This window comes from Wyeomyia smithii, chromosome 3 (genome assembly GCF_029784165.1).
Source record: "Wyeomyia smithii strain HCP4-BCI-WySm-NY-G18 chromosome 3, ASM2978416v1, whole genome shotgun sequence".
NCBI classification, from domain to species: domain Eukaryota; kingdom Metazoa; phylum Arthropoda; class Insecta; order Diptera; family Culicidae; genus Wyeomyia; species Wyeomyia smithii.
The window spans coordinates 237967893-237983458 of NC_073696.1; the positions used below are offsets into that span (position 1 = coordinate 237967893).

The 15566-nt window shown below is 42.5% G+C and overlaps 1 protein-coding gene across 8 annotated transcripts in view; it reads right to left on the reverse strand.

The window, feature by feature from the left end:
- Positions 1 to 589: 589 nt before the first annotated feature.
- LOC129732671 (dipeptidase 1) overlaps positions 590 to 15566 on the reverse strand; it is a 649785-nt gene continuing 634808 nt past the window's right edge. For all 8 annotated transcript variants that reach the window (XM_055693747.1, XM_055693745.1, XM_055693749.1 and 5 more), the window contains 3 exons: positions 2091 to 2166; positions 1543 to 1681; positions 590 to 1467 (listed from right to left, as the gene is read on the reverse strand). In XM_055693747.1, the coding sequence (XP_055549722.1) occupies positions 1360 to 1467; positions 1543 to 1681; positions 2091 to 2166 (323 nt within the window). In that variant the 3' untranslated portion in view covers positions 590 to 1359. The remainder of the gene's footprint in view (positions 1468 to 1542; positions 1682 to 2090; positions 2167 to 15566) is intronic.

The window sequence follows — 15566 nt, forward strand, 5'->3', positions numbered from 1 at the left end:
TCAAATCCATTACTCTGTCTCGATAAGGGAAAGCACATCGTATCTTGTTTTAACAAAAGTTATGGTTTGTTATTTAAGAATGGAAAAGAAAGAAACGTTTTATGAGTATTTCAAATATGCATACGAAACCATTTCTCTAGTTTTAACTGTTTCGAAAAAAGAAGTTTAATTCCTGTCTCACTAAATTGTATCATTTCACTATCGTTTCCCGAATCATAGTAAGTCGTCTGAAACGCGACCCCAATTGGTGTTCTCACTTTAAAAAAGCAAACTGAGATGGAATGGAAAAGCAGGTGGCTCGCACAACCACTCATGACACGGGATTAATTAGCATGAAACTGGTTTGTTTTACTAGCGCGATGGTTGTTTACTTCGCCATCTCACAATCCTGCAGCGGAGACCAGCGGGGAACCAAAAATCGACCGAAGCAATGATTAATGGTACGCCTCGGTAATTACAATTTATGGTGATTGTTCTTGGTGGGGAGCGAAATCTCGATTACTCATACCAGCCAAAATCTGAGAAAGGCCATAAAATCGTTCGGGACTTGTTCACACTTTGACCTTCCAGTTGGGAACGCACGGTCCGCTTTCCTTTGGAATTGTTTGTCCCTTTTTATTATGTAACATGTCAGTAATTTCTACACAGTTATTGTTTGATTAAATTTCACTTGATTTTTCTTTACACTGCTTTAGCCTAAAATTTCTCATTTAGAATTTATTTTCGTTCCACAATGTTTGGTTTTGATCTGCAGTTTTTTCGCCGAAACTGAAGAACAGGATGAACGGGGTCAGCCTGGTGCGTGATGCTCTAGAGTGGATGTGTGAATTTTTGTTGTGTGTGTTTGAGAGTTGATGATAAATTTTCTATCAGTTAGAAAAATATACGAAAAATTGTTTCGTGTTTCTTTGGGGGAATTTGGTAGTGTTTTCGTAAAGTATCTTTATTTTTTTGTTCAATGGTTTTAAGATTCATCTGGTTGGGTCCGTGTCAAATTTTTTTGTTAGCTTATGATATGCGAACTCTTTTCTCTCTGCCTATTACTCTCACCTCTCGCTAGTAATAAAATCAACTTTTTCGATTGATTGTTGGCTTGTGTTTTTTTTTTCGTTTCTCTCTTGCGATCAACATTCGACTCCGTGTGGCGTGAGATATTTCGATTTGGTATAGAGTTTTTTTTTTTAATAATTTTTTGGTGAACTTTATCCTACTGTGGTAAATGTGTGTACAAATGTGCTAGTTTGTTTTTGTTCTTTTTTGTGTGTGATTTATTTGTTGCATTTATCTTACACCGTTGGCATGACGGACCTTTGATTGGTTTAATGAAAGTTGGTAACTTCCGGGAAGATTTCGTTTGCGTCACGTCCGTGGGCCCGAATAGCGGCAGTAGGATCTCCCGAGTATATCCTCCGGTGGGATCGATTGATCGATTGGCAGCATGCCTTGTGCTTCCAGTTGGTCACGAATCTAATCGAATAGAAAAAAAAACATAAAATCGATCTAAATTTCAAGCAGGCAAAAAGTACACTTGTTTTGGCTTACCTGTTCGACTTGTTTGAAGACTCTAATCAAATTTTTCCCCGCCAGTTTGGCGATATCCTCCTCGGTCCACTTTTCCGAGATGAGCAACTCGGCGAATAGATACGGATACCGCGATACGTCTTCTAGTCCTTGTGGTACTCTTTGTGAGTGGACGGGGATTTTGTTTTTTGTGTTGATGTTTGTCGCATGGAACGAAACGTAACGAGATAATCGCAAACAGAAAAATTAAAACTTCTGCAGAAATCTGCTGACGGTTAGTCACTCATCAAGCTACCTTCTGATCTATTATCAGGTTAGATGCATGCTGTGTGAGTGGATTACAGAAGGAACTCTTCGGTTTTTCGCTGGGCGCAAATGCACAGTGTGGCGTAGGTTGAAAAAAATGCAGCCAAATATATTCCCGAAAGAATTTATAATAATTTATTAACCATCATCCCACTGTGCATCGCAGCTCAAAGTTTAAATTAGCGCCCGAAGAAGTTTCCTCGAGTATAGCAACCCCTTTCGGCTTCCAGGTAAAAACTACAGCCGCTAGTTAATTAACTTACAGATTGACGCCATCGTATCCGGCACCGATGCCGACGTGGTCCACTCCGGCCACGTCCCGGATGTGATTAATGTGCGCTGAAGTTTGGCCGGGATGATTCGGGGGTTTAATTTTCGCCATGCACCGGAAACCCGTTCCCCCCACACCACGGGGTTGTCGGGTGATGATAATGAGATAGGCAATCCAGCGGCGGCAGATCGGCGATTCGTAAAGCAGGGCGAAATGGACAGCCAGCCGGATAAGGTCGGAAACGATAGAAAGACAGAACAAGTAATTTAATTTAAAATGGAGTCCCTAATTAAAACAATTTGTTAATATTGCATAAAACGGCGGGAATAGCGATTGCGAGTGGATGGGGAATCCATTAAGCTGAGGGAGACGGAAGCAGCAATATGCGCCGCTGATAATATCTTCTTAAAATAAATTTTCTGAAAGGAAAAACCTCCGCGAGTTTCGGTTTGAAGCTCTAATCAGAACGAGTGCTGCAAGCCGCAACCTAAACCTGAGAGTAAGAGCTAAAATGAGGTTCGTATACGCAAGAAGGAAGTGCTAATTGAAAGTTCAGTCATGATTCACCACAGTACAGAACCGACAAGCTCGTTTGCTCTGCTAACGGTCGATTGTTGTCTTGCTTCGTCATTGGATTCATGGCGGGCGGAAAAGTTTCGAATTAATTTTTATGAATGAATTGAAAACTTTTTCCCAACAACCGTCACAGGGGGCATTTGTGATTTTCAAGTTTTATTTCCAAAGGAAAGTGTCAGCGCGACAGTCATTTTTTATGGCTCATTTCAATTGCTAAGCCTTCCCCTGTAGCAACGCTAAGTATGGGCAACCCATCTAGCACAAGCTCAGTGCTCTGCTGGTAGTCGTCCGGGAAAATAATGCTGAACCATTGGAAATAATTGCAACCTCACGGTAGCAATCAATTTCGATGCCTTTCATCGCTTGCGTGGCTTTTCAGCAGACGACTTCGCGATTGCTCTGGCTATGCTATCCTTTCTTTGCTTTGCGTTGCTGGTACTGCAGCAGGAATCCAGAGTGAAACCCGGAGGGAAGATACAGCGCTGGCAGGGTTGAAACAAGCTCAGCTCAGTTTAATAAAAAGTTTTTATGAGAAAATGGAATGCGAACAGGATACTTCTATTGCTTTTTTATCGAAACCAAACAAAGAAAATATCGTCTAAAAATCGAGAATGTTTTAAAATTGTTTTTTAAAGCTATGATATATACATAAATCTATTCTGATTGATATGTATTATTCATTTCTTTTTAATCTTAACTTGTTGCTTTACATCTTTAAAATACTAATCTTTATAGGACTGGGTAACTTCCAGGAAAGTTTGTCAAATTCCAATTGGAACGGAACGTTGGAGAAAAAAATTAAAATTAAAATTTTCCACATTTTTTTTTATTTTCTATTTAACAGTGTATACTATTTTACATATTTATATTTTTTTCCAGTGTATACTATTTTTGAAAGTAGAAAATTGTTATCTATAATTTTGCCCAAGACAATACCGATCAAATAAACTGTTTTGGGTATAAAAATATTTCTATTATTAACAGGCATGCGGCTCATTAAATTGCTGTCATATTTCAGCACAGAGTTCTTTGTGCCTTCAGGAAATCGAACTTAAGGAGTAGAAACTCATTGAGCCCATTCGTTGTTTTGCTTTCGTCTCGATTAGACGCAAATTGTTTATCTCCGTTTGAGTTCGCAAAATAACAATACACGAGTTATCGTACGGGTGTTTTTTTGTCGATTAGTTCTTGTGTTGCGCGATAACAATAGCCTGTTGTATATCGGCAGAAACATCTGCACACTGGTAGGAGCAGGCTACCCCGCCAGTGATTCGATACGCAGCTGATATATCAGCAAGAATAATTCTCCCGCACCGCTGTTACCCCGCTAGCAGCACGGACCACCATACGATCGAGCGAGTGGAAGTCAACTACAAGTGGCATCTACAAGGTCGCGTGTAAGATACGGCCACTGTGTCACAACACGAAGCTGGATCGTCATTGTTTGTTCTGCGGAGACACTCGATTAATCCAACTATCAGAGCCGTGAGGTCGTGACTTAGACGTTCGGTGAAGTATTACCTTTAGAATTGTTACTATTATTATCAATATTATTACTATGTTACAATATTATTATTAATATTATTATTGATATTATTATTATTGTTATTATTATTATTATTACTACAATTATTATTATTAAAATTATTACTATTGTTATTAGTATTAGTATTACTGTCTTTTTTTTTATTTGATCCATTGTAGATTGAAAAATTGTTTTTACAATTTAATATCAACTACTTGAACCCCCTCCCCCCCATATTCGAATATTTATCGTTTGTGTGCGGTAGAGCGTAACGCTCCCGCAAAATGGACGACATGCAGGTGCAACTTTTCTTGGATGTGGAAACAAACGGGGAAGAAATTGAAATTTCTACCATCAGCTCACCCCTACCTTCCCCTGTGCCCTCCCCTTTGCCAAGTCCTGTACCAAGAGTACCGAAGTACGGGTAAAAGCTTACCCAGATGCCGCTGGCGGTCCCTACGTTGTTTTTTTCCGGCCCATAAAGAAGCCATTGAATATTATTCAAAATGGCAAAGTCCTGGCAAAACTTTTTTCGGCCGTAACCGAGATTACGAAGGTGAGGCCGAACAAACTGCGAGTTGTCGTGAGTAGCTTGAAGCAAGCAAACGAAATTGCTGGCTACGAGCTCTTCACGAGAGAGTATCGCGTGTACATCCCTGCCAAGGATGAAGAAATCGACGGTGTGGTTACCGAGGGGAATCTCACTGTCGATGACATTTTGCGTCATGGAGTTGGCTGTTTTAAAAACCCCTTGATGCAAAGTGTAAAGATACTGGATTGCAAGCAATTGCATTCAGTATCCATCGAAGAAGGGAAGAAGAAATTCCTCCCTTCGGATTCCTTCCGAGTAACATTCGCCGGATCCGCGCTGCTGAACTACGTCCGCTTGGACAGGGTTACTGAAAAGTGTCTTTATTGCGAGGGAACTCGGCATGACCTTCCGGCATGTCCCGCGTACAAACAGCGCGAGGAAAAAATTAAGCGTTCCCTTAAGGAACGATCAAAGCGCTCTTTTGCAGAAATGCTTAAGAGGGCTGAGCCACCCTCGACAGTAAACATCTTTTCCTTCTTGCCAACTGATGAGGGTACATCTGACGATCCCGTCGAAGGCTGTTCCTATGCCTTGCCAGAGGGATCTAGGAAGAGGAGTTTACTCAACTCTCCTAATCTTTCTCGCAAAGGTCGTAAGATAACCCCTAGCGGAATGACCAATAAGACAACACAAAAAGGAAGCGGTGAAGAAAAACCGAAGCAAGTACCCCCCGGTTTTAATTTCAAATCAAACCAGGAGTACCCACCGCTTCCTGGGGCACCAAAAACCCCTCGTGCACCCATTTCTCGATCAGAAGATAAAAAAGAAACAGGGTTCATAAAATTTTCTGATATTGTGGACTGGATATTTAAAACATTCAACATACCAGATCCCCTACAAAATATTCTTCTTGCCCTTCTTCCTACAGTGAAAACCTTTTTGAAGCAACTTGCAGGAACTTGGCCCCTCATTTCAGCTATCGTATCTTTCGATGACTAATACGGCGAAAGAGGTTAGGAATTTTATCACTGTATTACAGTGGAATTGCAGAAGTATCATCCCCAAATTCGATTTATTTTCTCATTTGATGAATACATACAATTGTGACGCATTTGCGTTCTGTGAAACCTTTCTCAATTCGAACGATCAACTCAATTTCCACGATTTTGACATTATTCGTCGAGATCGAGACTCACACGGTGGAGGGGTACTTTTAGGGATCAAAAAGTGCTATTCTTTTTTCAGAATCGACCTCCCCTCGATCTCGAATATTGAAGTTGTTGCCATTCAAATTGTTTCGTTATATATTCCCCCATCCGCGCGGATTGAACAGAAGCAACTCCTTGATATAGCAGAATTGCTTCCCGCACCTTTTTTGATTTTGGGAGATTTTAACTCTCACTGTTCGCTATGGGGGTCGCTGTACGACGACAACCGATCTTCTTTAATCTGTAACTTGATCGACGACTTCAATATGACAGTTTTGAATACTGGGGAAGCGACACGTGTACCTAGCCCTCCAGCACGTGAAAGCGTGCTTGACCTATCCCTCTGCTCGACATCACTAGCGTTAGATTGCCAGTGGAAAGTAATCAACGATCCCCACGGTAGTGATCATCTTCCAATCGTTATATCAATTGCTAATGGTTCAACTCTTCCGAACCCAATCAATATTTCCTACGATTTTACACGTAATATTGATTGGAAGTGTTATGAGTCTATTATAGCGGAATCTATCGAGACTCACGAGGAACTTCCTCCGGAGGAAGAATACGCGTTCTTAGCTGGCTTGATAATCGACGCCGCGACTCAAGCTCAGACGAAACCGATACCCGGGGTAACGATTAGACAGCGCCCTCCCAACAAATGGTGTGACAAAGAGTGCTCTGAGCTGTACGTGCGAAGGTCCGCGGCGTATAAGGACTACCGGGAGTACGGCACTGTCAACCTGCTTCGGAAGTACGAGGCACTGGGCAGGCAGATGAAGAGCTTAGTAAAGGCGAAAAAACGCGGGTACTGGCGGCGGTTCGTAAACGCGTTGTCGAGGGAAACAGCGATGAGCACTCTTTGGGATACCGCCAGGCGCATGCGGAACCGTGACGTTTCGAATGAGAGTGAGGAGTATTCAGATCGCTGGATACTTGATTTTGCCAAAAAGGTCTGTCCGGACTCTGTGCCGCAACAGAAAACCTTTCGCGACGCGTTTATAGTAACTACGGAAGAGCCTCCATTTTCGATGTTGGAATTTTCAATGGCTCTCCTGTCGTGCAACAATAAGGCTCCAAGGTTAGATAGAATAAAATTCAACCTGTTGAAGAATCTACCCGACTCTGCAAAAAGACGCTTGTTGAAATGGCTTCTGCGTTCTTGGATATTAAGGGGGCTTTTGACTCTGTCTCTGTAGAAGTTTTAAGCGCGAAACTTCATTCGCAGGGACTTTCACCAAATTTGAATAACTTTTCGCTCAATTTGTTGTCAGAAACGCATATGTATTTCTCACATGGCGATTCGACAACTTCCCGAATTAGTTACATGGGCCTTCCCCAGGGCTCATGTTTAAGTCCTCTCTTATATAATTTTTACGTCAATGACATCGATGAATGTCTTGCAAATTCATGCACGCTAAGGCAACTTGCAGACGATAGCGTTGTATCCATTACTGGTAGCGAGGCTAGCGATCTGCAAGGACCATTGCAAGATACCTTAGACAATTTGTCTGAATGGGCTCTTAAGCTGGGTATCGAATTCTCTCCGGAGAAAACTGAGTTGGTCGTTTTTTCTAGGAAGCATAACCCAGCTCAGCTGCAGCTCGTACTAACGGGTAAAACGATCTCTCAGGTTTTAGTCGCTAAATATCTCAGGGTCTGGTTGGACTCTAAATGCACCTGGGCTTGTCATATTAGGTATCTGATACGAAAATGCCAACAGTGGATTAATTTTCTTCGTACAATTACCGGAACCTGGTGGGGAGCCCACCCAGGAGACCTTCTAAGGCTTTACCAAACAACGATATTGTCAGCTCTTGAGTACGGCTGTTTCTGTTTTCGCTCCGCCGCGAACACGCACATTATAAAATTAGAGAGAATACAATATCGTTGTTTGCGTATTGCCTTGGGTTGCATGCAGTCGACCCATACGATGAGTCTTGAAGTGTTAGCGGGTATTTTTCCGTTGAAACATCGTTTTTGGAATCTCTCTTACCGGTTGCTAATTCGATGCACAGTTATGAACCCATTAGTAATTGAAAATTTCGAGAGGTTGGTCGACCTTCAATCTCAATCCAGATATATTTTGACTATATGGCTCAAGCTATTAATCCTTCTTCATACGATTCCTCCAATGTCGCACTTTTAGATACTTCTAATAATGCTATATTCTTCGACACCACCATGAAACAAGACATTTCTGGTATCCCGGATCAATTGCGACCCCAAGAGATCCCTAAGATTTTTTCAAATAAGTTTAAACATGTTAGTTATGATAAAAGGTTTTACACTGACGGATCTAATCTAGATGAGTCCACTGGCTTCGGTGTTTCCACGAAAATTTTACCGCCTCCTACAAACTCGATACTCCTGCTTCCGTGTACGTCGCAGAGCTTGCTGCTATTCAGTACTCTCTTGGAATCATCGAAACCCTACCCATAGACCACTACTTCATCTTCACAGATAGTCTCAGTGCCATTGAGGCTCTGCGATCGATGAAGCCTGTGAAGCACACCCCGTATTTCCTGGGGAAAATACGGCGGTTTTTAAGTGCTTTAACAGATAAAAATTACCGGGTTACCACTGCTCGATTCCGGGTAATGAAAAGGCTGACTCTTTAGCTAAGGTAGGTGCTATTGATGGCGATATTTATGTAAGACCAATTGCTTATGATGAATTTTATAGCATTTTGCGTCAGAGAACACTCATCAGTTGGCAATCATCATGGAACTCAGATGAACTGGGACGGTGGCTACATTCCATTTTTCCTAAGGTATCGACGAAAGCATGGTTCAAGGGATTGGATGTAGGTGGAGACTTCATTCGCGTGATGTCCAGACTTATGTCCAATCACTATACGTTAAACACGCATCTCTTTCGTATAGGGCTTGTAGACAGTAATCACTGCGTTTGTGGCGATGGCTACCATGACATCGAGCATGTTGTTTGGTCGTGTGCCGAATTCTGTGATGTTAGGTCCGAGCTTGTAGATTCCCTCCGGGCCCGAGGAAAACAACCGAACGTACCCGTTAGAGACATTCTGGGAAGCGGTGATCTCCAGTACATGACACAACTGTACTGTTATTTGAAAAAGACTGACATTAAAATTTAATATTCTTTTGTCTATTTGTCAGAATACCCGTATACGACGCTGGAAACACGAACACGAAGAGCCTAAATCTATGTTTAAAAAACAAAAAAGAACACCAGTCGAAACACAAATAGATCGTATATCTTATTTAGTTTTAAGCAAGAATTTTATTTCCCTCCTCTCACCCTAAATCCCCACTAGCTCGTAGTCGGCCGCGAGGATAAAAAAAGGCCTCCCTCTTTTCCCTGCTAACGTAGAATTAATACGAATTGTACTTGGCTCAGTAAAACAGAAAATGTATCGTGCCGTGAGCCGAGAGCTTATTATTGAAAAAAATATTTGTTGCTAAAACGGTTTGTTTAATCTGTTTAGTGTCTTTGGAAAGGTTGTGGATAGTTTTTTTATCCAGAAAAAATTTAAACTGTGAAAAAATGCTGATAGTAAGAAATTTTTAATAAAAGATTAGGTCTTTTTAATATTTAATTTTCCTAGTTCAGTCAACTATCAATGTTTGAAAATAAGTCTCAGATTATGTTTTTTTTAGATATTTGAATAAAAATAATATATTTGTGGTGTACACTTAAAATTTTTGTATGCGTATTGTTCATATATTTTTCAGAAGCATAAAATTACTGTCTAAAACTTCGCAGAGAATATTATACCAATCAAGCAAACCCTCAGAAATATTATACCAATCAAGCAAAGCCAGAATGCTCTATCATTATTATTATTTTTTTTTTTGATTTCTGGTCTCTGGGCATCATCTCGTTTCTAGAATGACCATTTTTAGCAAATTTCTAGCAAATGGAAGTTGCCACTTCGGATTCGATTTCCGGTTCTTGGGCACCATTTTAGCTCCTGAAATAGCCATATTCCTATACTAGGTAATTTTTGACCATTTTTGATTATTTTTCGAAAAACGAAAACTACACCATCTGAATGTCAAAATGGGCTCTAGGCATCATCCCGATTTCGGCAATCATATTGGAAAGTATTCGGCCTTTTAAGCCTATGTTACAGAAACCTGAAGACGTCATCTTAAAACTCAAAATAGCATCTGGGGTCTATTTCCGGCCTACAGATAACGTTTCGGATTCAAAAATAACCATATAAAATAACCATATATAACGCTACTCGACGACGAGAAGCACCGCGATGAAATCTGTAAAATCTCTCCTGAGAGATGCTAAACTGAGGTGAGCTTTCTTATACGAAAAGACATTGAGCACAATAACTTTTTCTAGAGTATATATGGTCGGTGTTAGGTCAGACTGGACGAAATGACATTTTGATCATTTCGAGAAAAACGAGACTGAAGCTTGCTGCTCTCCAAATATCAAAGTTTTAAATATGTTTGCGCTATTTTTAGGTTATAAGTTAGAGTTACTCTTCAATGATATCATGTGATCTGACAATTGAAAAAATATGTGTTGTAAGTTCAACAGAGACAGGTTAGTAATTGATAAAATGTTCTTGGTTCACTTTGATTGAACCAAAGAATAATCATTGATGGCTTGGTCCATTATCACAGAACAATTAAAAAACAATTTTCGTCCATTGATCGACGAAAACTCACAAAGTTTTTATTCTTCATTATTAATAGTAACCATTACGCAGCGAACAAAGTCACATTGAAAAAAACAGTGTGATTGTTTTGAATACCTACGGAGAGAGCTTACGCAGCAAGAAGGCGGCGCAGCGTAGGTGATAGAATGAAGGAATTCGAGAAAGGGGACGGTTTGTTGACATACATACGTTGTGCTTCCTTACTTTACTTTAAAGGCGACAGACCGATTATCGATCCAGTACCGAATCCAGAATACGTCGCCATGTCTCTCGGTCTTGGGCTGCTATCCTCCAATCGCCCCTAACACCTATTTCGCGTGCATCCTCGTCGACAGCACACATCCAACGAGTGCGGGGTCTACCCCAGAGTCGACGACCTCTATCGGAATTCTTGCTAAATATAGCCTTCGCTTGACGCTCATCCGGCATTCTCGCTACATGCCCAGCCCACTGAAGCCTGCCGTGTTTTATCCGCTTTACTATATCCGCCGATTTGTATGCCTGGTGCACTAATAATCTGCCATAACTCATTTCTCTCATCTGAATCGTACGCTGCCTTGAAGTCTATGAACAGATGGTGCGTCTGCAAGTTGTATTCTCGAAATTTATCGAGGATTTGTCGCAAGGTAAACATTTGGTCCGTCGTGGAGCGTCCCCCTCGAAAACCGCATTGGTACTCGCCAACAAAGGTCTCCTGCAACGGCCTCAGTCTGTGGAACAGGATGCGGGAGAGAATTTTGTACACGGTATTGAGAGAGTTATGCCCCGATAATTGCTACAGTCCAGGCGATGACCTTTTTTGTAGATCGGGCATATGAAACCCTCCAACCAGTCCGAGGGCAATTCTTCATCAGACCACACTCTCAGCATGATCCGATGGATGGCACGATACAGCTGTTCGCTCCCGACTTTGAAGAGTTCGGCGGGAATGCCGTCCTTTCCGGCTACCTTGCAGTTTCTCAGTTCTTTCACTGCTTTTTTCACCTCGTCCATGGATGGTGTATCCACAGCTTGACCATCATTCTCAATAGTCATCCTGCTCCTTTCGATTCCACTGTTCCCCTCACCGTTCAACAGCACACTGAAGTGTTCCTTCCAACGCCTGGCCACCTCTGTTTTATCGGTTATCAGGTTCCTCTCCCTATCGTTGCACATGACAGGGACTGACACGTTTCGATTCCTGATTACGTTGACCTTCTTGTAGAAGCTCGTCGCATCGTGCCTGGAGAAGCAACCTTCCACCTCCGCACGAATACGCTCCGTGTGCTGTCGTTTCTTCGGCGATGGAGTCTCTTTTCAGCGGCTCTAGCATCTCGATATCTACCCTCGCTCTGACGAGTCACAGCCGTGGCCAATATGTGACCTCGCTGGCACTCCGCGGCAAACCAATCATTGGACGCGGCTGCCGCAGTTGTACCCAACACTTCTCGCGCTGTAGTGCTGATCGAACTGTGGATATGCCTCCACTGTTCATTCAGGTTCCCTTCAGGTTCAACTCTTTCCTCAATCCGTTCATCAACCTTCTGCGAGTACTCTGCAGCCACTCCTTCAGTTGATAACCGCTGTATGTTCAACTGCATCCTCCTCGTTGCCTTGGATTTCAACACGTTGGACAGCCGGGCGCGGATTTTGGCTACTACGAGATAGTCATCCGGGTCAACGTTCGGTCCTCTGAACGACCTCACGTCTGTAACGTCTGAAAAGTGCCGTCCATCAATCAGAACGTGGTCAATTTGAAAGTAAAGCTCGCCATTCGGGTGCATCCAGCTGTGCTTACGTATGTTCCGGCGTTCAAAATAAGTGCTATAGATAGCCATTCCCCTAGCTGCAGCGAAATTAACAAGCCTTAAGGCCATTGTCGTTCGTAGTAGAGTGGAAGCTTTCCCTACCAGTTACGGGGCGGAAGAAGTCTTCCTGTCCGACCTGTGCATTTGTATCTCCGATGACAATCTTTATATCGTGTCCTGGGCACTCATTCTATGTCCTTTCCAGGAGCTCATAGAAATCCTCCTTTTCGTCATCGGGTTTCTCGTTGGTCGGTGCGTACACATTTATTGGGCTGTAGTTGAAGAATTTGCCCTTATTTCTCAACACGCATATGGTCACTGATCGGCCTCCATCTAATGACACGCTTCATCTGTTTTGCGATTAACACGAAACCGACTCCTCTTTCTGCTTTCACGCCGCCGCTATAGTAGAAGTGGTACATAAATGAAGTGTCCGCAATAGGATCTACTGCTCGGAATTCGCGTTCTCCCGATTTCGGCCACCGCACCTCTTGGATAGCTGCAACCTCCACATTCACCTTCCGCAGCTCTCTAGCCAGGATACTTGCGCGTGCCGGTTCGAGTAGAGTACTTACATTCCAAGTTTCCACCGAGTTTTCAATAATCGTTGTTCTTTTTCGTTTGCCTAGGTCCATGCCGATTATTCCGTTTCGTAATAATATCTGTATTGTTCGTAGTATTTAATATTCGGTATGTTGTCTTACTAGGGCTGCATTACCTAGTCTCGCGACGGGACTGCCGTGTTTGATATAGCTGGCGAGGCACCGCATTTCATGATTCAGCCGCCCGCTCCGGATCAGACGCTGTTGTACGCCGCCCCTAACATAGGAAAACAGCCGCGTGCGTCCTAATATGAGCCTCGGTCCTAATATGAGACTAAAAAACTTCACTCCCATTATTTTTTTTTTTTTTTCTTCACATAACATTTATTTGACACGGCACAAATACAATTTAATGTTTAACGGCGCCAATTATATCTGATGACTTAAAAACTAAAGCAAATTTTTTATCCTCGCTGCCGACTACGAGCTGAAATTAAGTCTAACTTAAAACTAGCATGGGATTTCCAATCAGTGTTTTGTTGTTCAATGGTCGTCTGATAATCGTCGAATGGCATGTATGGATTCGTTCTGCTGAGCCACGATGTCGTGAGTTGGGACAGAGGCTCGTAGTCCTTGGGTCCAATAGAACCTGTGCGGGGTCTGGTTGCTGGTTTTGTGCTTAAGGTTCAAACGTGTTCTTGTCGTTTTGTTGGGTGTAGACGGAGGGGAACGGGACTAGACTGGGGCGTGGATGGATTTCAGGAAAACGTATATAAGGGACATGTAGGATAGGTCACGGCTCGCCAAGACATCACGAACAGGAACAGCCGGCTGTCTACCCTCGGCCTGCAGGGAAGCTATTAATTTAGACCTGGCGTCACGGTGTACAGGGCATGACCAAACCACATGCTCTATGTCGTGATAACCTTCACCACAGGCACAGATACCACTTTCCCCGAGCCCAACACGACGGAGGAGCGCGTCAAATCTATAGTGATTGGACATAAGCCGGGACATCACGCAAATGAAATCCCGACCTATATCCAACCCCTTGAACCACGGGTTCGTCGATACTTTGGGGATTATGGAATGTAACCACCTTCCCAATTCCCCTCTGGTCCAAGCATTTTGCCAACTGATGATCGTATTCTGACGTACAAGTGCGAAAAATTCATTAAAGGCAATTGGTCTTTCATAAATATCACCGTTTGTTGCGCCCACCTTAGCCAAAGAGTCCGCTTTCTCATTACCCGGTATCGAGCAGTGAGAAGGGACCCACGCTAAGGTAATCTGAGTAGATTTTTCGGATAAAGCACTCAGATGTTCCCGTATTTTCCCCAGGAAATACGGAGAGTGCTTAACATCTTTCATCGATCGGAGAGCCTCAATGGAACTGAGACTGTCCGTAAAGATGAAATAATGGTCCGTGGGCATTTTTTCGATAATCCCTAGGGTGTACTGAATTGCAGCTAATTCTGCGACGTAAACAGAAGCAGGATTATCGAGCTTATGGGAGACGGTTAAATTGTTATTGAAGATACCGAAGCCAGTGGACCCATCAAGAAGTGATCCGTCAGTGTAGTACATATTGTCGCAGTTGATGTTTCGATATTTATTGGAAAAAATTTTAGGGATCTGCTGCACGCGTAAATGATCCGGGATTCCACGAGTTTCTTCTATCATGGATGTATCGAAAAACACAGTAGAATCAGAAGTATTTGATAAGTCGACACGATTTGGAATATTCGAAGAAGGGTTAATATTTTGGGACATGTGATTGAAATACAATGTCATAAAACGGGTTTGAGAATTAAGTTCGATTAACCTTTCAAAATTTTCAATCACGGGACGGTTCAAGACCTCACATTTGATTAGAATACGAGAAGACAGGCTCCAGAAGCGGTTTTACAATGGTAGTACTCCAGCTAAAACCTCCAAACTCATCGTATGGGTCGACTGCATGCAACCTAAGGCGATACGCAAACAACGATATTGTATTCGCTCCAGTTTGATCAAATGTGTGTTTGCTGCGGAGCGGAAGCAGAAACACCCGTATTCAATAACAGACAATATCGTTGTTTGGTAAAGCCTTATAAGGTCTCCTGGATGGGCTCCCCACCATTGTCTGGTTATTGTACGAAGAAAATTCACTCTTTGTTGACATTTTTTCATCAGATACCTCACGTGACAACCCCAGGTGCCTTTAGAGTCGAACCAGACACCAAGATATTTGTGTACCAAAACCTGAGAAATCGTTTTACCCATTAATTGTGTTTGAAGCTGAGCAGGTTCATGCTTCCTAGAAAAAACTACTATCTCAGTCTTCTCCGGAGAGAATTCGATACCTAGCTGTAAAGCCCAAGCAGACAAATTGTCCAAGGTATCTTGCAATGGTCCTTGCAAATCGGCAGCTTTGGCTCCTGTAACAGAGATTACACTGTCGTCTGCAAGTTGTCTTATCGTGCATGAATTTGCCAGACATTCGTCGATGTCATTTACATAAAAGTTGTAAAGAAGGGGGCTTAAACATGAGCCCTGGGGAAGACCCATGTAGCTAATGCGAAAAGTTGCCAAATCGCCATGCGTAAAATGCATGTGCTTTTCGGACAACAAATTGTGCAAAAAATTGTTCAAAATTGGAGAA